The sequence below is a fragment of the Mus caroli genome, unplaced genomic scaffold (genome assembly GCF_978045245.1).
Source record: "Mus caroli unplaced genomic scaffold, Mus_caroli_1 scaffold_4, whole genome shotgun sequence".
Taxonomy (NCBI): Eukaryota; Metazoa; Chordata; class Mammalia; order Rodentia; family Muridae; genus Mus; species Mus caroli.
In genome coordinates, this window is record NW_028227259.1 from 141717066 (window position 1) to 141740335 (window position 23270).

The 23270-nt window shown below is 53.5% G+C and overlaps 1 protein-coding gene and 1 long non-coding RNA gene across 7 annotated transcripts; one reads left to right on the plus strand and one right to left on the minus strand.

The window, feature by feature from the left end:
- Positions 1 to 5757: 5757 nt before the first annotated feature.
- Gigyf1 (GRB10 interacting GYF protein 1) lies at positions 5758 to 23229 on the plus strand. Of its 6 annotated transcripts, XM_085837345.1 has the most exons (28): positions 5759 to 6023; positions 12715 to 12929; positions 13784 to 13913; positions 13989 to 14054; positions 14179 to 14287; positions 14384 to 14513; positions 14611 to 14706; positions 14807 to 14918; positions 15038 to 15146; positions 15340 to 15380; positions 15522 to 15686; positions 15874 to 16127; positions 16212 to 16323; positions 17160 to 17294; positions 17435 to 17535; positions 17690 to 17861; positions 17973 to 18139; positions 18277 to 18377; positions 18459 to 18578; positions 18722 to 18822; positions 19097 to 19179; positions 19260 to 19406; positions 19487 to 19711; positions 19949 to 20134; positions 20229 to 20394; positions 20475 to 20650; positions 20721 to 20850; positions 20947 to 23229. In XM_085837345.1, the coding sequence occupies exons 5-28, from the start codon at positions 14253 to 14255 to the stop codon at positions 20997 to 20999; spliced, it is 3117 nt and encodes a 1038-aa protein (XP_085693471.1). In that variant the 5' UTR covers positions 5759 to 6023; positions 12715 to 12929; positions 13784 to 13913; positions 13989 to 14054; positions 14179 to 14252; the 3' UTR covers positions 21000 to 23229. The 6 variants fall into 6 exon arrangements, with proteins under 6 accessions (XP_085693473.1, XP_085693474.1, XP_085693471.1 ...); XM_085837343.1 differs by having other exon boundaries at positions 13784 to 14054; XM_085837344.1 differs by having other exon boundaries at positions 13989 to 14287.
- Positions 20034 to 20478, minus strand: LOC147005382 (uncharacterized). The gene is made up of 2 exons (XR_015047008.1): positions 20229 to 20478; positions 20034 to 20134 (listed from the first exon to the last, which is right to left on the minus strand). It is a non-coding gene; the product is annotated as an uncharacterized LOC147005382 (long non-coding RNA).
- Positions 23230 to 23270: the final 41 nt, after the last annotated feature.

A 23270-nucleotide genomic window follows, 5' to 3' on the forward strand; every position in this document is an offset into this window, starting at 1 on the left:
TACAAGCACTCAGGAGACTGCGGCAGGAGGGTTGGCATGGCCTTGAGGCCAGGTTAAGCTAGAGCGCTCCAGACTGCGATGTGAGACCCTGTCTCAAAAAGAAAACTTTTATCAACGACCAAAAATGATATGGAAACAGGACGCACAGAGCTGGGCGTGGTGGTACACGCTTGGTCTAGGCATGCAGGAGGTAGAGGGCAGGGGCTCAGTCCCATCCTGGGCTATAGAGCGAGTCTGAGGCCAGCTTAGGTCTGAGACCTGTCTATAGAGAGAAGGGCTGGAGAGTGCATTCTATCCAAGCCTAACGACCTGAGCCTGATGAACCACAGGACCTACGTAGACACGGAAGAGACCCAACACCACAGTAGTCCTCTGACCTCCAAACGGTGATGTGGCTGGCACAGGTATGCTCTCACCCAACATACACCATTCACACGTGCACACATAATAATAATGATGATGATGATGATAATAACACAAATTATAAAGGAGGAGATGGTAAAAGAAGCATGGTATGGGAGAATATATTTTCTTTTCATCATATATTTAATAAAAGATTTGTATCTAGACTATGTAAAAACTGGGAACTGAAGAGTTTGAATCCAATTGCCATGGTGCCTGCAAAACCCAGATCTCTGAAGTCTGGAGGCTTAGGTAACAGGAACATGTTTCATAAAAGCAAACACACTCACACACACACACACACACACACACACACACACACATCTCAATGAGCAAAGACAGAAAATAAACAACCCTGCTAGTGGCAGTGATGCACAACTGTAATGCCAGCACTCCAGAGGCAGAGGCAGGCAGGTCTCTGAGTTCCAGCCTGATCTACAGAGTGAGTTTCAGGACAGGCAGGGCTACCCAAAGAAACCCAGTCCAGAAAAAGAAAGAAAAGAATAGAAGAAAGGAAGGAAGGAAGGAAGGAAGGAAGGAAGGAAGGAAGGAAGGAAGGAAGGAAGGGAGGGAGGGAGGGAGGAAGGAAGGAAGGAAGGGAAGAAGGAAGGAAGGAAGGAAGGAAGGAAGGAAGGAAGGAAGGAAGAGGAAGAAAGAAAGAAAGAAAGAAAGAAAGAAAGAAAGAAAGAAAGAAAGAAAGAAAGAAGAAACAACTCAATTACGAAATGGACAGACATCCTGGACATTTCAGCATGGGCAAAGAATGATATAAGTACCTCACAAAATGTTCAATATGATTAGCCATTAGGGAAATGCACATATAAAATGACAGTAATGTGAGGAGCCGGGGATGTGACTCTGTTGGTAGAGTGCTTCCCTAGTGCACAGAAAACCCTGGATTCTACCCCTAGCAAGGCATAAACCAGAAGCCTGGGTACCTGTAATCCCAGCACTCAGTTGGTGTAGGCAGAGGGATGAGAAGTTCAAGGTCATTCTCAAACACACAGTGAGTTTGAGTCTCTGCTTTAAAAAAAAAAAAGAATGAATGAAAGAAGAATCTTGACAATATCAAGTACAAATAAAAATGCAAAGAAAATCAGGATCTCACTTCTTAGGTTTCTGGAAATGTGAAATGGTTCAGGCATTTATTTTGAGACTTTTCCCTCCAAATTGAACAATGTTAGAAGGAGGCTTTTGAAGACTCAGGAAACATACAAGGCTCAGAAAGTTCCTGAAACTAACAAAATTCATAGGGGGGTGGATCTTGGTAAAACTAGCTTTTAGTCCTTGCCTCAGTACACATGTTCTTTGTCTGTCTGTGTGTCCCTCTCCCTTTCTCTCTCTCTCTATACATATGTACACATACATATACATACACACTACACACACACACACACACACACACACACACATATATATATATATATATATATATATATATATATATATATATATATCCACAAGTCCCACAGGGTGCTCCAAGGATGCAGCTTCATGATTTAGTACCCATGCAAGGTGGCCCTTCCAGTGTTATAGCTGCCTTTGAGTCATCCTTGGTCTTCAAGAAACCCTAAGAAATTCATTGGTTCTTCAGGTTGGACTTTGGTAGAATTGTTTGGTCTGTGGGTGAATGGACATTTGTGTGTGTCTCCTCAGGAGAAGTTATCAAGGTATCATTCTAAAAAATACTTCTATAGTTCCCACTAAATGACCCAAGAAGAGCACTTCTGAACATTTAAAAGATTTTACAGTACATTCCTGTAATACCAGCATCCGGACAGGAGGATTGCAAGTGGCAGGCTAGCCTGGGCTATGCAATAAGGCCCTGTCTCAAAACCAAACCAAACCAACAACAGAAAAACTATACAAGGCTGAGGCTGTATCAAAGCATTCTGGAGGCCCTGTGTCCAAGCCCCAGGACCACAAGACAACAGCAAAACCTTAGACATGTAAAGAAAAATGTAACCGGGGGTGATAGAGATGACCATGGTAGTTCTGTACTGAATAGCCCACAGTTGGAAAAGCCAGATGTCTTTCAGGTAAGAAGTGACAAAAGAACAGACTGTGGATTATCCACCCACAGAACAATTACTCAGCAACACAACCTGCATCGAGGAATTCTCTTGCGCTATGAGAATATTAGCTGTTTATGGGGCTGCGAGCATGGCTTAGTTGACACAGCATGCGAAGTCCTGAGTTTGTTCCCCAGGATCCACATAAAATCTTAAACGGAGCGCATGGGGGTGTGTGCCTGTAACCCTGCTGATGTCGAGACCAGAAGTGGAGACAGGAACTTCCCTATGGCCCAGGATCACACACCCAAAGTTTAAATATGACAAGGGTTATACTTAGTGGATTGAAGAACTTGGCTGCTGTAAGAAAGTGAACTTGAAAGTCCATTATACCCCATTATTTATAATAAACAGTTTTCAATGCATGACAGGGCACACCTGTAACGGCAGCACTGACAAGGCTGTAGCCAAGAGGACTGCCATTAGTTCAAGCCAGTCAGGGATACATTACAAAACCAGGTCGCAAGAAACTAAAATAGCCAACAATAAAGCAAGCAAACAAACAAACAAACAAACAATAACCAACCACTCAAAACACATCACCACTATCACAAAAAAAAAAACCCACTCATAAAAAAAAAATAAAGTTTGTAACGAGCAATCCATGACTCATGCTGTGTGTGCCTTTCCCGGATATTTACAATCCTGTTTTACAAGCTGGATTCATGGAGGTTTGTACCCATAATTCCAAGAAAAACGACAACTGAAGCAGGGATTCCTGTGGATGGAGGGGCAACCTTGGCTACATACACAGACACCTTGTCTCAGGAAAACTGAAAACCAATCAACCAACCAACCAAATACTGGGGACATATCTCAGTGGTAAAGTCCTCATCTAGTGTACCTAAAGCCCTGGGTTCAATCCCCACCACTGATGAAAAGGAAATAAAGAAGTGTGTGTGTGTGTATACTTAACGTGTATGTGTGTATATATATACATTCAGCATGTGTATACATACATACATAAATACATACATAATTCAGGGATGCCCACTCCTGCAGGTTGTCCTCTGACCTCATGTGTGTCACAGCAGATTCATGCACACCCACACATACGCACATATATATGTATCTGGGCTTTACAATGGAAATCAAAGTTCTCAACCAAAGCTTGGTTTTCACCCTTTGCACCGCTGAATTCTATGGTCCATGTCTGTTCATTCTACCACAATTCACTTTTCTTTAACTAACTACCCACCCAACATGTCTTTCCATCTCTAAGTCTGGCACCAATATTCTGTGTGTGTGTGTGTGTGTGTGGTGTTACGGATTGAATTTGGGGTCTTGCACAAGCTACGCAAGCACTCTTGAGTCACACCCCCAGCCCCTCACTGGGGTAATTGTTCTACCACTGAGCTACTTTTTTTGTTTGTTTGTTTTTGTTTTTTCCAGACAGGGTTTCTCTGTGTAGCCCTGGCTGTCCTGGAACTCACTCTGTAGACCAGGCTGGCCTGGAACTCAGAAATCCGCCTGCCTCTGCTTTGTCCAAGTGTCGGGATGAAAGGCGTGCGCCACCATGCCCAGCTCATTGCTACTTCTTAAGTGTAATTTCGCTACTGTTATGAATCATAATGTAAATAAGAGCATTTTCCCGTGGTCTTTTGGAATCAAGACCCTGAAGTTGAGAACCACTGGGCTAGAGGCTGGGTTATCCACTAAGATTGTGTACTGTGCCGGGCAGAGGTGGCACACGCCTTTGATCCCAGCACATGGGAGGTAGAGGCAGGTGGATCTCTGAATTCCAAGACAACCAGGGCTACACAGAGAAACACGATCTCAAAACCAAACAAAACAAAGAAGTGTGCACTGATCCTGCAGAGGACCTAAGTTTAGTTCCCAGTACCCCTCTCAGGAGGCTCACAACTGCTCTTAACTCCAGGGGACCCTGGGCACCTGTACTCAAGTGCACAGACCCTTACACACGTACACACATTCACAGAGTTACATTCTAAAAAATGGTTTTTACAAAGAAGAAAAGGGGGACCGGTGTGATTCCATCTTTATTGCCTTGGCTTGGGGTAAAATTATGAACCTTTTGTGTAGTTTTTGCTTGTTTTTCTAGGCAAGGTTTCAAGTTACCTGGGCAGGCCTGGAATCCCTGCCCCTCTTGTCTCCTACTTTCTAACTACTAAGGCTACAGGAGTGCATCACCACACCTGGCGCCTTCCTTGCATGGAAAGCACTGGACACAGCAGCTAATGGCACTTCCCAGAAACAATGGTCAAAATTGTGTGGGGGTGGGGGTGGGCTGCAGAGGTACACACCGGTAAAGTGGAATGGCTGGATCAAAAGCAAGAAGATTACCAACATTCCCAGACTAGAGAGTTCAAGAACTCTCCCCAGCTTACAGCAAGTGACACTGTTTAAAAAAAAAAAAAAAAAAAAAAAAAAAAAAAAAAAAAAAAGCCCACAAAAACAAACCAAGCCACAGGGAGGCAGAGGCAGGCACATTCTCTGAGTTCAAAGCCACCCTCGGTACATTGCTAGCTTCAGGCCAGCCCAGGCTAGTGAGATGGGGGAAGGAAACAGACTTCCATGGAAAACCATGAAGGTACACACCCAACGTTTACATACTGAGTTCATCAGTCTTGAAGGGATGTCATTCTTAAATCTGCTTTTTAATTTCTTAAAAACACCTTCAGACTCAGCCATTTGTAACCAAGGCTGCCTTTGAACTCCTGACCCTTCTGTCTCTACCTCCCAAGGGCTGGCTGCCATGATAACACGCACCATCTTTCAACTTTCTCTGGTTTATGTTTTGAGACCGGGTCTGGACTAAAAACTGTTCCTAAGCGCTGGAGTGAAGGATGTAGCTCTCTTTGGCATGTGCATTTGCTCGGTTCCATAGGGTCTTACTCTGTAGCCCAGGCTGGCTTTGAACAACTCATCCCCCCTCCCCTGCCTCCACTTCTCACCCTACCAAAAAAATTCTGACACACTACAGACAGCCCCAGTCAGACCGCTTCTAAATCACTGCGCATTCACGCTTTTCCCTAAACCGCACGGTGTTCGGGGACAATTCTGGATTTGACTCTACTACCTCAACCCAGGCGGGCTCCCTGGAAGAAGCGGGGGGGGGTGACCAGAAATGGGCGGGGGAGGTGGGGACTCCCCCTCCAAGCCTCAGGTTGCACTAGCACCCCGTCACGTGACGGGCTGTGGCGGGGGCTCCCGGGGTCACGTGCGCGGGGTGGCGACGGGGGAGCCGTGCCTTAGGTTGCGGGCTGCAGCGGGGAGCGGCGTGGGGGTGCGGGGGTCGCGGCGGGTCGCCGTCGGAGAGCGCGGTCGGTGGCGGTGGGAGCCGCGGCCGCGGTGGCGTTGGAGGGGGCGGCCCCGCGTCCGTGTCACGTGGTACGAGGCGGGCAGCCATCTTGCTACAAACACAAACAGAGAGGAGCGGCCGCCGCGGGAGCGCCAGCGCCCCCCCCAGTCCCCCCTGCCGCTGCCGCCGCCGCCGTCCCGGCCCTCCGCGCCACCCGCCCGTCACCGCCGCCGCCGCCGCGCCCGGGTCACCAACGCCCCGGGGGACCGGGAACCTCGCGCCCCCCGGTAAGCTCTGCGAGCACCGGAGCAGGCCCGCCCCCGACGCCAGCGGCGGCCGCCCGGGAGCCTTTGCGGGCAGCAGCCGGAGCCACGGCGCGCGGGCCCTCCTCCTCGTACCCCCGCGGTGGCCGGCGCGCCGGCCCTCCCTCCCTCGCTCCCTCTCCGGAGCGGCCCCGCGGCCTCGGCTCGGGGCTCGTCGGCTCCGGTGGGGGGTGGGGGGGCCCCCGCTTGCCCCGCTCTGTGCCTCGGGGCGGGAGGACGGGGAGGGAGCGGGGGGACGGTGGCGCCCCGCGCACCTGGCGCCCCTCCCTGAAGGGCACGCCGTCCTCCCGGCCCGTGCTCGCCCGCACCCCCCGCGCTCAGTCCGAAGTAACGGTCGCGTCTCTGGGGTCCCCTGCAAGCTCCCCGAAATGTCCCGCTCGGGCCCGGCCTTTCTGCTGTGTGGTGTGTGCGCGCCCCGACCTCCCCTTTTGGCGGTGTCCCCTCTTCCCCCCTCATCCCCCCCCCCCAAGCCCGCTACGTGCCAAGCACGGTTCTGGTAGCCGAACCGGGGCCTGGCGGGGGCTCGCAGGTCCAAGCGTTCCACCACTTTGGCCACCATGGTAGCTTTATTCTGCCCGAGCATCTCGTCTTGTGTCTTCACCTCGGTCTCATGGGTTTTAAGCGGCCACCTAAGTGCTTGGTCATCGATGTCCCTTTTCCCTCCTCAGTTGTCCGGCCGCGTGAGACACCTGTCTGTCTGTCTGAGCTGGGGCTGCTGGGCCTCCCTGACCAGGCTCTTCCCAGTCCGTATGTCCCAGCTCGATGGGACAGCTGCAGGTCACTGCCTCTCACGGTTTGCCTAGAATTTTTCTTAATTTTTTTTTTCAAGATGAAAGACCCCTCCGTGTCCCCTCTTAGACCTAATAGTTACTACAGTTCCCAAGCAGGTTGCAGTGCTGAGTCTGGGAGCTGCTAAATACATAGTTGGTGGCCTGATCTTTCCTCCATCCACCCTCCATTCTCCTCCCTCTCCCTGCTCAAAGCTCCCCTTCAGGAAAAGCCCCTTCCCAGCAGTCATTGACCCTCCAAGCCCCCCAACCCATCTAGGACCAGTAAGTGTCTGGTTGGCTCTGGCACCTATCCATCCAACTATTTTCCTTTGCATCCCCAGGCCAGCCAGTCTCCAGCCCAGCTCAATGTTTATTTCATAGGTTGTACACCAGTATCCCAAGTTAGGGGAGGATTTGAGGAGGAACTTGCCTTATTATTCCTCTCCGTTGACTGGGGTGCCAGGGGAGGCGGGAGGGGGCTTGACTCCCACATGAGGATTCTAGTACACTTTTATGGTGTGTTCACCCTTGTTGACTGGCTTTGTCAGCTACCGGATGCAAGTTCGTGCTTTGTAGGGATAGTGAATAAGGGATCCTAACTTTACTCTAGCCTTTGACGTCTGTTGTTGGCATTTGCGATCGGAATCATGGCCCAGTGGTGAGATGGCTTAGCCGGACAAGGTACTTGTTTGCAAGCCTGTTGGCCAAGAACCCACTTCTGGGTGGGAGTAGAGAACAGACGCCACAGTTGTCCACTGATCCTGCATGTGCCCCTCCTCAGCATCATACAGTTAAAGAGAGAGAGAAGAAGAAACAGCTCAGCTTTAGGTGAGAGAGGGTGACCCGAAAGTCTGTGAAGAAAGGACTCTGGTGGCTGTAGTGCTGGCGCAAAGATTTGGATCTCTAGAGCCACTTAAATGCTAGCTGAGCACACAGCCATCCTAGCATCCCAGGAAGAAAGGGAATCCCTCTTGCAAGAGGGCTAGCTAGAGGACCCAAAACAGTGTATTCTGCTTCAGCGAAGAGCTCCTGCCTCAATAAATAAGCAACTGAAGACACAGCAGAACCTCAGAATTCTACATTCGTGCATATGTGTGTGTGTGCATGTGAATTCAAATACATCCATGCACACCATACTCACACACAAAACATAAAAGTTCTAAGAAAAATGTTGGCATGGAAACCATGCAGACATTCAGGAAGCAGGAGGGCTGCTGTGTGTTTGAGGCCATCCTTAGGTACATCAGCCCCATGGTCTAAGAAGGAATCGGAAACCGCTTCAGACTTACATAGGAAGGCAGAACATTCAGGGTAACTCCTGCCACTTGTCCTGGGTGATGTTGAGGGGACCCCGTCAGGGGAGGTATAACTTTATTTTCTATGTACTAGAGTCCCCAGCTAGGCAACCTGGCAGAAGTTTTTACTGACTGCCTAGGCTAGGGGTCTTTTCCACCCAGGCCAACTCCAGTTTGCCCCTTATCAAATGAGGTAAGGCGAGAAAATCCTTTGAAAACTGTGAAGTCGGTTCACAATTGGCCAAGAGCTAAGGTTGTCACCATGGCTCAAAGGAGAGAAGGGGTAACTGCTGCCCTGCAGATGATGGGGGGCCTGTAGCCCTTCCTCCTCCCACCACACCTGGAGGAGACTATATTTTCTATGTGCGCATGTGTATGTAAATGTCCACACATGTATGTGCGCATCTCCATTCACCCTGGGAAAGTGCTTAGGTGGCCTGCTTTGAGTGTGAGGCATGGGGGGTTGACTCTGTTAACTGTAGTACAGGAAGTTGCTAAGGTACATTGCTTTAAGTTGCACAAAGTTGGGGGCGGGGGGGGGAGGATAGAGTAAGGAGGAATTGTCCCTAATTGTTGTCAGCTTGTGCTTGGAGTTCTGAGCCAGAGCAGAGGCTGCCTGCTCCCAGACCCAGCCTGAGCCTCCAGCAGGGGTCAGTCTTTCAATAGCAAGGGCTCAGGTGCTAGGGGAGGCCAGGGCTAGGCTATGGGGAAGAGGGGGTCTTACAAGGCAGAGAGAGAGAGAGGATGAGGGACAAACTGGAGTTGGCCTGGGTGGAAAAGACCCCTAGCCTAGGCAGTCAGTAAAAAGGGGTGGGGAAGGCTAGCCCGTGGTGGCTTCATGGTCCCCATGGTGGTCTTCATTAGAAAGGGCCTCAGATGCCCTTTGAGGAGCTGGGATGGGCAATCTTAGGCTTTGATTTTTTTCCCCCTCATTTTTAAATTACAGTGTGTGTCTGTGGGCATGTGTGCGTGTGTGTAAGCATGTCCCATGATATTTTGTTGGGGTGACACAGCTTGGAGGAGTTGGTTCTCTCTTTCCACGGTGTGGGTCCCAAGAATCAAACTCTGGTCATTAGGTTTGGCCACAAGCATCTTTATCGGCTGAGCCATTTCACCAACATGATGCTGTTGGTTTTTTAATCTGTTCTCTTCCCCGGGACTTCCTTTCTGGCAGGACTTTGAATTTTCTCACGGGACAGTGTGATGAGAGAACCCTTTCCTTGCTGCTGAGGGGCAAGGGAGCTTAGGCATAGCTGCTTCTTTTGAACACTGCAGTGTCTCGACCTGGGCTTGTGGATAGAGGAGGGTTTCTCAGTCTTGTCACTGAGGGCATCTCAGTCCACCTGTCTGCACCTGGCCACATGCCACTTGACAGGCCTGCCTGTGCTGCCTGCCTGGTTTGAAGTGCCGGGGATTGAACCCAAGGCCGTGTGCATGCTAGGCGAACATTCTTCCTACTGAGCCTGTCATATGTATGCTTCTTTATGTGGGACTGTCCTGTGGCTTGTAAGCTAGCCCACAGCATCCCTGGTCTCTACCTGCTAGAAGCCAATAGCATCCTTCGGCTCAGCCTGAGCTGTCTACAGTCATTGCCCATATTCCTCAGGGAGCGGGGAGCAGAGTCCTCAGCCAAGAGCCCTTGGCTTCAGGCAGCACGCAGGGCAGAGACCTACTTGTGGCCCGGGTAGAAACCACATGGTAGACTGCCTGCTGCTTGCTAGGTCCCTTCAGTGTGAGGGAGAAGCCCAGTGCTGCCCAGTGGCTGGCGCTGAGCCTTTTCTCGGCCTGGTTTAGCGCCTCGGAGCGTGTCCATGTTCCCTTGGGCCTGGCCTGCCTCTGCAGTGCTGCTGTGCTTTTACTCTTCTTTTCTCTTTGTAAATTAAGGATGTCATTATCATCATCATCATCCTGCGCACCACCACCCCACTCCTGCTTAGTGCGTGTGTGTGTGTGTGTGTGTGTGTGTGTGTGTGTGTGTGCGTGCGTGCAGGGGGCGGTGCAGGGGGCGTCCTGGCATGCATGTGGAGGTCTGAGGACACACATGTTGGTTCCCTTCTTCCGCTATGTGGATTCTAAGGGACCAAACCTAGGTGGTCAGACTTGGCAGCAAGTGCCTCCACCAGGCTGAGCTGTATTACCAGCGCACCTCTCCTTACTCTTTCCAACCAGGGCAGCTTCATGAAGGGTGGGAGGGGTGCCAAAAGGTGAGGGTGAGACACACCATTGATGTCTCCTACCGGGCAGTCTTTCTGCACTCCCAAGACCAGTGTCTGATCCACTAGAAGGGTAACTGAGAAGGTCCCAGATTGTCACTTTGGAGTTGTGAAGGCGTGTGGGCTCTTGGTTTGGAACAGGGAAAGCTTGAGTATGCGCTTAGCCCCACAGTAGCGTTTTCCCCTAAAGCTTGGTGTACTCACAAGTGCATCTTAGTGTAAAGACCACAGGCTGGTGTTATCTTTCTCTCTTATGTCTAACTTACTGCTGTTTAATCTTTGTGAATATATCCGTGTGAGAGTGCACACATGTGGTGGCAGAGGACAGCCTTGGCTGTTAGTCCTTCTACCTTGTTTGAGACATGGCCTGCGGCCTCTTGGGGTTTCGTTCATCTAATTGGTCCATGAGCCCCAAGGGGTGCTCCTGCTTCACCACCCATCTCCCTGTAGCTACACGAGCCATCATTCCATGGGGTCTGGGCATCTGAACTCTGGCCCTCACGCTGGTGTGGCACCCACTTTACCCACTGAGCCATCTCCAGCCACCCCCAGGGATGTTCTCTTTCCACCTCGCTGGTGCTAGGGTTATAAGTAGGGATGCTTGGTTTTTACCTGACTGTTGGGACGTGAACTCAGGTTCTTGAGTTTGTGCAGCAAGTACTTTTCTGACTGAGCCATCTACCCTGTCCTACAAAATTTTTGTTGTGATGGTAGGGTTTTGTTGTTTGTTTGTTTATTTTTTAAATAAATGCTGAGGGTTGAAGCCCAGGGCTTGTCCATGCTAAGTACATCCTATGCCACCAGCCTCGCTAAAGCTTTTTAAATGATTGTGGGTGTAATGGCTCAATGGTTAGCTGAGTGGTTAGGTGCGGGCAGTACTCTCGAGGCCCTGAGTGATTTCCTTCTCCAGTGTCAGGTGATTCACAGCCACCTGCAGCCCTTGCTCCAGGGGCCCCAACACCTTCTTCAAGACTCTGGGTGCCTGCATTCAAGGGCACATGCCATCATCATTGCCCACCACCTCCAAACACATATGAAATTCAGAAATAAAATGATTAGCAAAAGCCAGGCATGGTAGTGCATGCTTATAATCCCAGCACGCAGGAGTCTGAGGCAAAAGGGTTCTCTAGAAACAAAAAGTAAAATTACCACTTTAGGCATTAATTGTTTTTTTAATGTGCATTGGTGTTTTACCTGCATGTATGTCTGTATGAGGGTGTCGGATTCCCTGTAACTGGAATTACTGGACATTTGTGAGCTGCCACGTGGTTGCTGGGAATTGAACTGGGATCCTCTGGAAGAGCAGCCAGTGCTCCTAACTGCCAAGCCCTCTCTCCAGCCCCACTTTAGTCATTGTTTAGGTGTATGGTTCTGTGTGTTAATCCATGTAGTGTTATTCAGCTGTCATGGCCATGTCCACATCCTTCTGGGCCCAGCTGAAACTCTAGACCTGGTCAGTGTTTGTGGGCAGCCCCATCAGTCCCAACTCCAGGTCTTTGACTTTGACCTGCCCCAACCCCTGGCTACTCTGTGAGAAACATCCTACAGGGGTTATCTTTCTTGGAGTCTAGTCCCGTCCCCTCCCTCCTGCTAGGAACTGAACACAGGTCCTTTAGACAAGCAGCAAGTACTCTTGACCACTGAGCCATCTCTCCAACCCTAGGTCCCTTTGTGGCAGTAGTGGAGGCTGAAGCCAGACAGAGCCTTGTGCGTGCTGGCAAGTGTCTGGCTATTGAGGGACATCTCCAGCCTCTTTAGTGTTTATTTTGTTTTTCCTTGGGGTGAGGAGGTGGGGAGCTTAAACTTTTTGTGGGGTGGGGGTTCGAGACAGGGTTTCTCTGTGTATCCCTGGCTGTCCTGGAACTCACTTTGTAGACCAGGTTGGCCTCGAACTCAGAAATCCGCCTGCCTCTGCCTCCCAAGTGCTGGGATTAAAGGCATGTAGGCATGTGCTACCACGCCCGGCTGGAGTTTAGACTTTAGATCCTTGTGTGCTACCACATGTGGTTCATGCAATGTGAAGGTAAAACCCAGGGCTTTGTGCTAACTAGGCGAGCACTCTTCCTCCTTAGTGTGTCTCCAGCCCCAGACTTGCACTGCCTGTCCCTAAGGGCTGCCTAGTCCCAGCTCCCCTCAGGGTGATGGTGGAGCCCTCCTGAATCTAGTGCAGTCATTGGGGTCAGGAAGGGGGAGTGGAGTGTGCAACCTGAGCTAGTCCAGGCTCTTGTAGTTAAGACACTTACCTCACTGTGGCTTGGGAGTCCTGGGGTGCTGAGATTCTGGGTCACCCCATTGTCTGCCATGGGGTCTTGGTTTAGTTACTGAGGAGACCCTCTTTCCCAGACTCCTCTAGTGGGAACTCTCTTCTTCCTTCTAGATTCCTGGCGTCCTGCAGCGGATGGGGACTGGAGAGGCACACTGGTCCAGCCTGTGATAAAAACCCACGCATTCCCCCTGGACACTGCCTGTCCTTTCTCCTCTACTCTGCCCTTCCTGAGAGTCTCCTACCCAGGACCCTAGAGGAACTTGCCCCTGTTGCTGCCACTGCTGCCTCATTAGCCACTAGAGACTGAACTTGCCTCTTCCCATATGGTGAGGGAGCCTTCTGCCAGCTACAACCTGAGAACCCTGTTCCCACCTTGACCTTTTTTCTGAGGGGCAGTTCTTGATTGAGGGAAGGAGTTTAGGTCTTGGTTCCTATTCCTGTGGCCACACCCACCTGCTCAGAGCCAACTGTGAGTGGGGTACCTGTGACTCTGGAAGTCCTGTCTGCTTAGTTTGTGCTGAAACCCAGCCCCCTCAGACAGATGCCCTAAGTTTTCTTTAGAGAAGTCGGCTTGTTCTAAGGCTTGTCATACTGCTCAACAAAATGGACCATTCCTCTATAGAACATAAGTGGGCCCAATGCCTGCCTGTCTTATTTTTTGAGACAGGTCCTCATATAGCCCAGGCTGGCCCTAAACTCTTATGTAGCCAGAAGTGACCTTAAATTTCTGAACCTCCTGCCTCTCTGTCTCCCAAGTGTTTGGGATCAAAGCCAGGTACTATATTCCTTGTTGGTGTGGTGTTGGGGACAGAGTCTAGGGCTTCAAGTATGATGAGTAAGTGCTCCCCCCCCCCCAGCCAAACTATATCCCCAGTCCAGTGATTGCTTCAGAATAGTCTTACTATGTGCTGTCCCAGGAACTTGCAGTCCTCTTGCCTTTGCCTCCTGAGTGCTGTCATTACAAACATTGGCATTACAAAGCAGGCTTCAGTTTTATGCTGAAAATCCTCACTGTATTCTGGGCACACTGGTTACCTCAGCCACGCCATGAGAGCACCTGTGACCAATGACCACACTGTACCTTCTCCTGAGCGCACTGAACCCGGCAGCTGTGGGCCAGGGGTTGGGAGACTGTCTAATTCACTGGGGTAACCTCCCTCTTCCTCCTCTTCTCCCTAAGGATCTTTCCCAGATGTGAAAGTTTCTCCCAGGCACTTGTGAGGCGAGAGCTAGTTGCTTGGGGATCCTAGTTCAGCGCAGCCCAGGCCCTGTGAGACCAGAGCCCTTGTTTCCCTGGACAGAACTGTCAGGTGAGTGTTGGGCCACCAGAGGGCGTCCCACTGAGCTGGAAGGGGCTCAGGCTTCCTTGTTCCCTCACTCCCTAGGACTCTCCCCTACCCTGACTCAGCTTTGGTTAACTCATGGTGTGAGTGGTCACCTGTCTGGTGTAGGTGAGTTCAATGCCAAAATGTCTCACCGTCTAGATGGAGGCCTGTCACTGGCCCAGCAAAGTGCTGGCGCCATGACTGATCTGCACTGCACCAGCTTACTCATGACTTGTCTGTGACCCTACAGGTATTTGGACAGTACTCACCTGGTCCTGTCTCTGCCATTCATCCTTGACCTTTGAGAAGCATCGAAGCTCCACAATGGCAGCAGAGACACTCAACTTTGGGCCTGAGTGGTGGGTCGCTTAAGCTCTGGCCCATGGGAAAAGCTGGTGTAGGGGTGAAGGACCACGTGGACCTTCGTCTCCCCTTTCTTTTTGTACCTGTTTTAGGCTGAGAGCCCTTTCGAGTGGTGGCAGTGTGGCCTCTCCACCCCCATCTCCTGCCATGCCCAAATACAAGCTGGCAGATTACCGCTATGGGCGAGAGGAGATGCTGGCCCTCTATGTCAAGGAGAACAAGGTGAGGTTTGGGATGGAGCACAGCTCCCTCGCCCATTTGCCTTATCTGTGAGTTGCCTCTGAGTGGTTACTATACTGGGTCTCCTGCCCCATCCCAGGTCCCCGAGGAACTACAGGACAAGGAGTTTGCTGCGGTGTTACAAGAGGAACCCCTGCAACCCCTGGCTCTGGAGCCTCTGACTGAGGAGGAGCAGGTGGGGCTGGGCCTAGGGTGGAGGAGGGAGGAGCTGGGCTTGGGAAGATGGGGGCTGACTGGGTGACGGTCCTCACTGCCATCCCTGGCTCCCTCCTCAGAGAAACTTCTCGCTGTCGGTGAACAGTGTGGCTGTGCTGAGACTGATGGGGAAAGGGGCTGGGCCCCCTTTGGCTGCCACCTCCCGTGGCAGGGGCAGCACTCGGAGCCGAGGTAGACAGTGACTCCTCATATTTTTCAGGGGAGGAGGTGGGCAGAGTTGGAGTGGGTGGTGCCAAGGATATAGAGGGACACTGGAGGGTCCCAGACCCAGTGTAAACCCTCTTCTTCAGGGCGAGGCCGTGGTGACAGCTGCTTTTACCAAAGAAGCATTGAGGAAGGCGATGGGGCCTTTGGAAGGAATCCTCGGGAGATCCAGCGAAGCCAAAGCTGGGATGACAGGTGGGGATGACAAGATGGAGAAAGACAGGCAGAACGGAGGAGTGCTACTGAGCTGGCAGTAGGGTGACTAGAGGGACCAGAGACGCCCAGCAGGCCAGCCCTGATCAGAGCCCCTGGGTCCTGTCTACCCAGCCTAGCATCCCCTAGTCCCCTGGGGAAGGCATGATGTTTTGACCGACACCTTTCTTCACAGAGGTGAGAGGCGGTTTGAGAAGCCTGCAAGGAGGGATGGAGGTATGAGAGTGTTGAATGTGGTGGCCAGCAGGGTAGGGAGGCAACGGAGATGGGGTTCCCAGGTAGAGGGTGGGGGAGAGCTTATAGGAGTGAGCTCTCTTGAGGTTCATCCATGCTTACTGTTTGTCTCCCCTGTGCCAGTACGATCTGGCTTTGAGGAGGGAGGGGCTGGCCCAAGGAAGGAGCATGCACGCTCAGACAGTGAGAATTGGCGCTCACTTCGAGAGGAGCAAGAGGATGATGGCAGCTGGAGACTTGGGGCAGGACCCCGGCGAGATGGTGATCGCTGGCGTTCCACCAGCCCTGGTAAGATGGGGGCTAGGTGGGGTCAGGATATCCTGGCGATACTAGGGAAGAGGTGCCATGCACGTGAGGAACGAGAAGATCCAGGGGAAGCCGTGCTACCTGGGAAGGCCTGGTGGACTGGAGAAGGTGGGGCTTGGCTTGGCTGGGCACTAGAGGATTTTTGCCCTTCTCCAACTTTCTCTTTCAGATGGTGGTCCCCGCTCTGCTGGCTGGCGGGAACATGGGGAGAGGAGGCGCAAGTTTGATTTTGATTTGCGAGGGGAGCGCGGAGGGTGTGGTGAAGAGGACGGGCGGGTTGGGGGCGGCAACTCTCACCTCCGGAGATGCCGGGGGCTCGATGGCTTTGAAGATGACAAGGATGGGCTCCCCGAGTGGTGCCTGGAGGATGAGGATGAGGAGATGGGCACTTTCGATGCCTCCGGAGCCTTCCTGCCCCTCAAGGTACTCATCTCAGGGACCAGTGGGGTGGTGGCAGCTGTCCCCTGGCTGCCCTCCCACTATGTCCACTCTGCCCTCCCCGCACAGAAGGGCCCCAAGGAAGCCATCCCTGAGGAGCAGGAGCTTGATTTCCGGGGCCTGGAGGAGGAGGAGGACGAGGAGCCGGCAGAAGGGGTGGATGAAGAGAGGCCTGAGGCAGGTGAGCCCTCAGCGGTGCAGGGACAAGGCCTGAGAAGCTCGGGCTGGGGCAGGTTGGCAGAGAGATGTGTTGCTAAGCTGGCTGCTGACTGGCCACCCATGTGTCAGGTCAGGCCGCTTAGAAATGTTCAGGTGGGAGTGGTGAGACGGTTTGGCACGTGAAAGGCTTGCCACCAAGCATCATGATGTGAGTTCAATCCCTGGAACCCACAGGAGAGAGGGGAGAAGAACCATTTCCACCACGTTGTCCTCTAGCCTAAGCACGTGTGCTGGGGTGGGTGGATGGCCGGGGAAGTCCCAGTCAGGTGTGGAGAGAAATCTTTGTCAGGTGTGAGCACACAGCCCCTCACCACATGTAGGTCCTCCCCTCTCACAGCGCAGGACCAGGACCAGCGTGCTTAGTGTGGACTGCGTGGTTCTCTGTGTCTGTGTTCGTGCTTGGTTAGGGCTTGGCCAGAGTCAGAAGGATAGACTCACTACCCAAGGTCACACGTGTCGACTTGCACTGCCTCAGATACCATCCCCTGCTGTTGTCTTCTTCTGTGTATGTGGGCAGGTCAGAGGACAAGTGTCTTTGCCTTTCACTTTGTATATGGTAGGGTCTCTGTTCTTTGTGCCAAGCTAGGCTTACAAACTTACGGCGAATCTCCTGTCCTTTCCGTGTTTCCATAGGAGAACTGGGATTGCAGACACACACTAGCACAAGTGGCCTTTACGGGTTCCTGGGATTTCACCCCAGGTCCTCATGCCTGGGAACCAAGCACTTTGATCCATCAAGCCAGCTCCTGGGCCCTAGCTCCTTCGGTTGGAGTTCTGGTAACCATGTCTTTCTTCCAGGAGGGAAGGAAGCAACCCCAGTGCCGCCTCCAGAGAACTCCAGCTCACCGTCTTCACTGCCAGCCTTGGGTCCTCTCTGGACGACAAATGAGGAGGGTGGTGAGGCAGTGGAGAAAGAGCTGCCCCCTGCTGAAGGTAGGCTGGCAAGAGCTGTGCAGAGGGGAGTGACGGGCGTGGCTAGTGAAGTGTACTTGTGGCAAGAGCCTGTTTTCCTAGCAGCTACAGGAGCCATCTTGTTCCTTTCTCTGCCCCTCCCTACTTTCCCATCTCCCTAGGTGACGAGTTGAGGGGACTGTCTCTGAGTCCTAGAATGAGTTCACCTCCTGGCCCACCTGGAGATCTAGAAGATGAAGAAGGCTTGAAGCACTTGCAGCAGGTTGGGGTTGTCTGTACATGCTGCAGGGGCTCCCCTCCAGGCTTGCAGAGCCCTTTGCCCCATGTGTCCCAGATCTGTCTGACAGGGTCCCTCTCCTGCCCTCAAGCCCAGCCTCCTCAGGTGGCTCAGACTCGCCTCTTTTCCTGACTTCCAGGAGGCAGAGAAGCTGGTGGCCTCCCTGCAGGACAGCTCCCTAGAAGAGGAGCAGTTCACCGCTGCCATGCAAACCCAGGGCCTACGCCACTCCACAGCTGCCACTGCCCTTCCCCTCAGCCATGGCGCTGCCCGAAAGTGGTTCTACAAGGACCCACAGGGGGAAATCCAAGGTAGCGGTGGGTAGCAGGCTGCTGGGACTCCATGTTGCTCAGGCAGATCTCAGAGTGCCCTCTGACCATGCCATAGCCACCTCCTGACCCTTCTTGATGCCCTTATTCCAGGCCCTTTCACGACCCAGGAGATGGCTGAGTGGTTCCAGGCTGGCTACTTCTCCATGTCACTCTTAGTGAAGAGGGGCTGCGATGAGGGTTTCCAGCCTCTGGGAGAGGTGATCAAGATGTGGGGCCGTGTGCCCTTTGCCCCAGGGCCCTCGCCACCCCCGCTGCTGGTGAGCACTGTCTGCTCGGCAGGTTTCAGGGAAGGCCAGTGGGGGCAGCAGCAGGACCGCAGGCTTCCCACCACCTCACTTGCTGGGGCATGCTCCTGCTGGGCACACTCACACAGGCTCGCTCTGACCTCCCACAGGGGAACATGGATCAGGAGCGGCTGAAGAAGCAGCAGGAGCTGGCTGCGGCCGCCCTGTACCAGCAGCTGCAGCACCAGCACTTTCTGCAGCTGGTTGGCAGGTATGGGGGGAGCTTGGGGTCTTGCTGTGGGCACGAGAGTGGTCCTGCGTGGTCCACTGTCTGAGCCCAGTGTGTCTGTAGCCGCCAGCTCCCGCAGTGTACAACGCTCCGGGAAAAGGCAGCTATGGGGGACCTGACGCCGCCGCAGCAGCAGCAGCTCACTACGTTCCTGCAGCAGCTCCAGGCTCTCAAAACCTCCAGGTCGGTGTGTTGCACACAGCCCCAGGTTGTGTGTGGACTGCTGTGTGTAAGAAAGTGTAAATATGTGTGCTGGTGTGAGGCAGAGGGGAGAAGGGCGGGCTACAAGAGAACAGTACCCTGAGGGCCATTGGTTTGTTTCTCAGAGGTGGAGACCAGAACCTGCTCCCGACGATGAGCCGGTCCTTGTCGGTGCCAGATTCAGGCCCCCTCTGGGACTTACATACCTCAGCTTCATCACAGTCAGGTGAGTGGCCACCCTGCTCCATGCCACCTCCTGGTCCCTTGTACTCCTGAGTCTCCCTCTGCCCCTACTCTTGTCTGGCCTGCCCCACAGTGGCCCAGCCTCATACCCACTGGTTTAGAGGGGCAGAGCCCAAGTGCCCAAGCTGCTGCAAATGGTAGAAGTCAGAGGGGCTCTAAAATGGGACCCTGGACCTCTAGGCAGGGAGGCTCGTTTGGGGACAAATGTTTCTACTTCCTGTCTAAGGGAGGCTCTGCTGGGCCTGTTCCTCCTGCAGGTGGTGAGGCCAGTCTTTGGGACATACCAATTAACTCTTCGACTCAGGGTCCAATTCTAGAACAGCTCCAACTGCAGCATAAAGTAAGTAGAGCAGGCTGACATGGCGAGGGCTGGCTGAGGCAGCTCAGCCTCCCTGATGCCTAAAGTTCCTGTCACCTCAGTTTCAAGAGCGCAGAGAAGTGGAGCTCAGGGCGAAGCGGGAGGAGGAGGAGCGCAAACGACGGGAGGAGAAGCGGCGCCAGCAGCAGCAGCAGCAGGAGGAGCAGAAGCGACGGCAGGAAGAGGAGGAGCTCTTTCGGCGCAAGCAGGTTCAAGTCCCTCCTGTCTCCTGAGCCTAGCCTGGGCCTGGGGCCAGCGGGCCACCCTCACCCACTGTGTCCCTACCCAGGTACGGCAGCAGGAATTGTTGCTGAAGCTGCTACAGCAGCAGCAAGCGACGAATGTCCCTGTGCCCCCTGCACCCAGCTCCCCACCTCCGCTCTGGGCTGGCCTAGCCAAGCAGGGCCTGTCCATGAAGACTCTGCTGGAGCTGCAGATGGAAAGTGAGCGCCAACTGCACAAGCAGGTGGCACCGCGGGATCCTCTGCGGGCCCAGGCCCCCAACCACCGAGTGGTGAGCACCTGCCCCAGGGAGCCCCTCTGCTGCAGTTTCCAGGAGTGCTTGGGCTAGGGGGAGGTGTCCCTGAGCTCATGATCCTAGAGCTGAAGACCTATGTCCTTTCATTATTAGAAAGATGGCCCCTCTCCCTAGTCTTCACCTCCTGCCCTCCAATTTGCCCCTAAATGAGCCTCCCTGCCTAGACGTCCAGGGTCCCATTTTAGAGCCCCTCTGACTTCCTGCCGTTTGCAGCAGCTTGGGGGCTTGGGCTCTGCCCCTCTGAACCAGTGGGTGTCTGAGGCTGGGCCACTATGGGGCGGGCCAGACAAGAGTGGGGGCAGCAGCGGTGGCAACCTGGGACTCTGGGAAGATACTCTCAAGAGTGGCGGGAGCCTGGCCCGAAGCCTGGGCCTAAAGAACAGTCGGAGCAGCCCGTCTCTCAGGTAGGTGAGGCACCTGCCTAGCTGGGGCTTGTCAGGAAGAAGGGATGCTAAGGTCTGGGCTTATCTGTGGCCTCCAACTCCCCTCCTACCTCAGTGACTCGTACAGCCACCTGTCAGGCCGACCTGTTCGCAAAAAGACAGAAGAGGAAGAGAAGTTGCTGAAGCTGCTGCAGGGCATACCTCGGCCCCAGGACGGCTTCACGCAGTGGTGTGAGCAAATGCTGCACACCCTGAGCACTGCAGGCAGCCTGGACGGTACGGAGGCGCCTGAGAGGCTCTACTGGCTCTAGGGACTCCAGACCTGTCCAGCATGCCTGACTATCCCCTCTCTGTAGTTCCCATGGCTGTCGCCATCCTCAAGGAGGTGGAGTCCCCTTACGATGTCCATGATTATATTCGTTCCTGCCTGGGGGACACGCTGGAAGCCAAAGAATTTGCCAAACAATTCCTGGAGCGGAGGGCCAAGCAGAAAGCCAGCCAGCAGCGGCAGCAGCAGCAGCAGCAGCAGCAGGTGGAGTCTTGTGGGACCTGGGAAGGCAGGATGCCCAGGCCTCTCCTGACTCTGTTCTCTCTTGCCTTAGGAGGCCTGGCTGAGCAGCCCCTCCCTACAAACAGCCTTCCAGGCCAACCACAGCACCAAACTGGGCCCTGGGGAGGGCAGCAAGGCCAAAAGGCGGGCGCTGATGCTTCACTCCGACCCTAGCATCTTGGGTAAGTGTGTGTCGGGTGGGACTAGAAAGCTCTGCTTTCCCTGCACAGGTCTCAGTGGACCTGGGGGAGCTTACTCTTGCTTCTCCCTGGCTTCAGGGTACTCCCTGCATGGCCCTTCCGGTGAGATCGAGAGCGTGGATGACTACTGACCAGCCTGTCCCACCAGCCCCCTGGGCCTTAGATTCGGGTGGCGGCAGCAGCATGGACCCTTGGGTCTCCAGCCTGCAGGCTCCCACAGGGAGCAGAGGAGGAAGCGAGCGAGCGAGTGGGGCAGGGTCCCCAGCACTTGTTACAAACCACACGATGCACCTTAACTCACCCGCCACGAGGCACTTTACAGATGGGGGAGGGGCCTTTCTTTTCCTCTTTAATTTTAAACATTAGAAGAGACAAAAATATCATCCAAAAGCTAGACGGTAGACCCTTTCACCCCTTTGGGAATAATGGGTGTGACATTGGAAGGTCCACAGAGGTTTGTTTTTGTTTTTTTTGTTTTGTTTTTATTTTTATTTTTTAGAAAAAAAAAAGTTAAAAAAATAATGAAAAAAATAGTTAGGCTGAAAGGAAAAAAAAAATCACACTGTTATTTTTGGCCAGTGGGTACCAGGTCCCATGGAACTGTCCTGTCTGGCTTCCCTGAGGCTGCACTTACCCTGCTGCCCCAGAAGGTGGGTCATTGGGGTGACTGTCAGCTGGGTGCTGACAGTTTGCACAGCGAGCGAGCAGAGGCCCTCTCCAGAAGCCCCGCCCACTGGACCTGCTGTGATCAGCTCCTGTGGCCGTTACTGTGGCAGGTGTCCTGGTAAGGGGCCAGAGTCGCCCCTCACCTCAGCTGCTTTGGGAGGAACGTTGCACAAATTGGACGAGCTGCCTCAGCTCCCTCTCCCCATCCCCCGAAACAGCCCTCCCACACTGAGGGAGCTGGGGAAAGCCCTGTCAGTGCCAGCCTGTCAGGTGGGCTCTGAACTCAGGCCTGCTGAGGGGCTGACCCCCACTGCTGCCATTTCGGGGGACAGCCTGGGTGTGACACTGAAAGCCCCAGCTCCCTGCCTTTGCCACATGAATGTATTCTCTGGCCCCCAAGCCTGTCTCACCCACTCTGAGAAGGGACACAGCCCTTCCTCCAGGAGCTGGAGAACACCCCTCCTTTTATCATGGCCAAGGCCTTGCTTGTGAGGGAAGGACAGGGAAGGAGTGGCTTGGGGCGGAACCTGGGGGGGGCGTGGTGAGAACCCCCTGATCAGCAGCCAGCTGTGTGGGAAGCAGACCACAGCTCTGTACCTGACCCTTACATTGACCAAATGGGAGAGGAGTGAGCAGCCCCTCTCCTTGATGTTTTTTGTGTTGGGTGTAAGGCTGGAGGTTGAGAGCGCCTGTGTCCTGGCTGGGGGCTGCCTTGCCTGTTGCTCACCGACCTCACTCCTAGCCCCCCCCCCCGCCCCCGCCCAGGCTTGTCTTCATTGTTGTTTGGCTCCTCCCCCCCCCTTTTCTTTTTAATATACTGTGTTAGTGACTCTCCCATCAACCTCATTGCTCAGAATGCAGTATTAGGGCGAGCGAGCAAGCCTGCCACTGCCTCCTCCATGAATGTATTTCTCGTTTCTGCCCTGGGGAAGTGGGGAGTGGCCCCAGGTTCTTCTTTCTCATCCATCCCCACAGAGGTGACCTTTTGTTTTCCTTTCCACTTTTTTTTTCTTTTTTCTTTCTTTTTTTTTTTTTTTTTTTTTTTGCACCAAAGTGGCAATTGGGTCAGTGTTGGGGATCAGGCTGGCTTTGGGTGGAAGGGCCCCTCCACCTGCTTCTCCCTGGTTTTGACAGTGTTAGCGTCTGTGAAAAGACAATATTCTCTCTAAAGCAATAAGGGGGTGATGGGCCAGGGGGAAACGTCTTGCTGCTGCTGGCCCCCCAGCTCCCCTTCCCTCTTGCCATTGTGGTGGCATTGGAGGGATGGGAGAGACTCCTGTTGTGACTGAATGTAACCTACCCTGCCCCTGCCACAGCCAATGCAGGGGAAGGGAGGGCACTTGTCTCTTCCTACCCCTTCCCCCAGCTAAAGAGACTGAACTTGGGGGCCCATGAGCCTGGAGAGGCCTTACCCCTGTGAGGAAGTGTAGGGGGGCCCTCTCCCACCCCATCCCCTCTGAGAGTGATCAATGTTTACAAGACCTGAGCCCCCACCCAGGGACTCAGATCCCCCCCATCTTAATCCTTTCCCCATCCCAGTCTTACAGGGCCCCGCTGCCCCACCCTACCCCCTTGGGGTTCAGGGTAGTGTGGGTGTCCTGTGTATCCCAGTTTACCCTACCTCTACCTTGTGTGACTTCCCCAGTACCCACTCTTGTAAATACTCCCAATAAAACTTGGTGTGTTCTCCCAGTCTACCTTGTCTGCCAGCTTTTCCATGACTGAGCTGGGTAAGG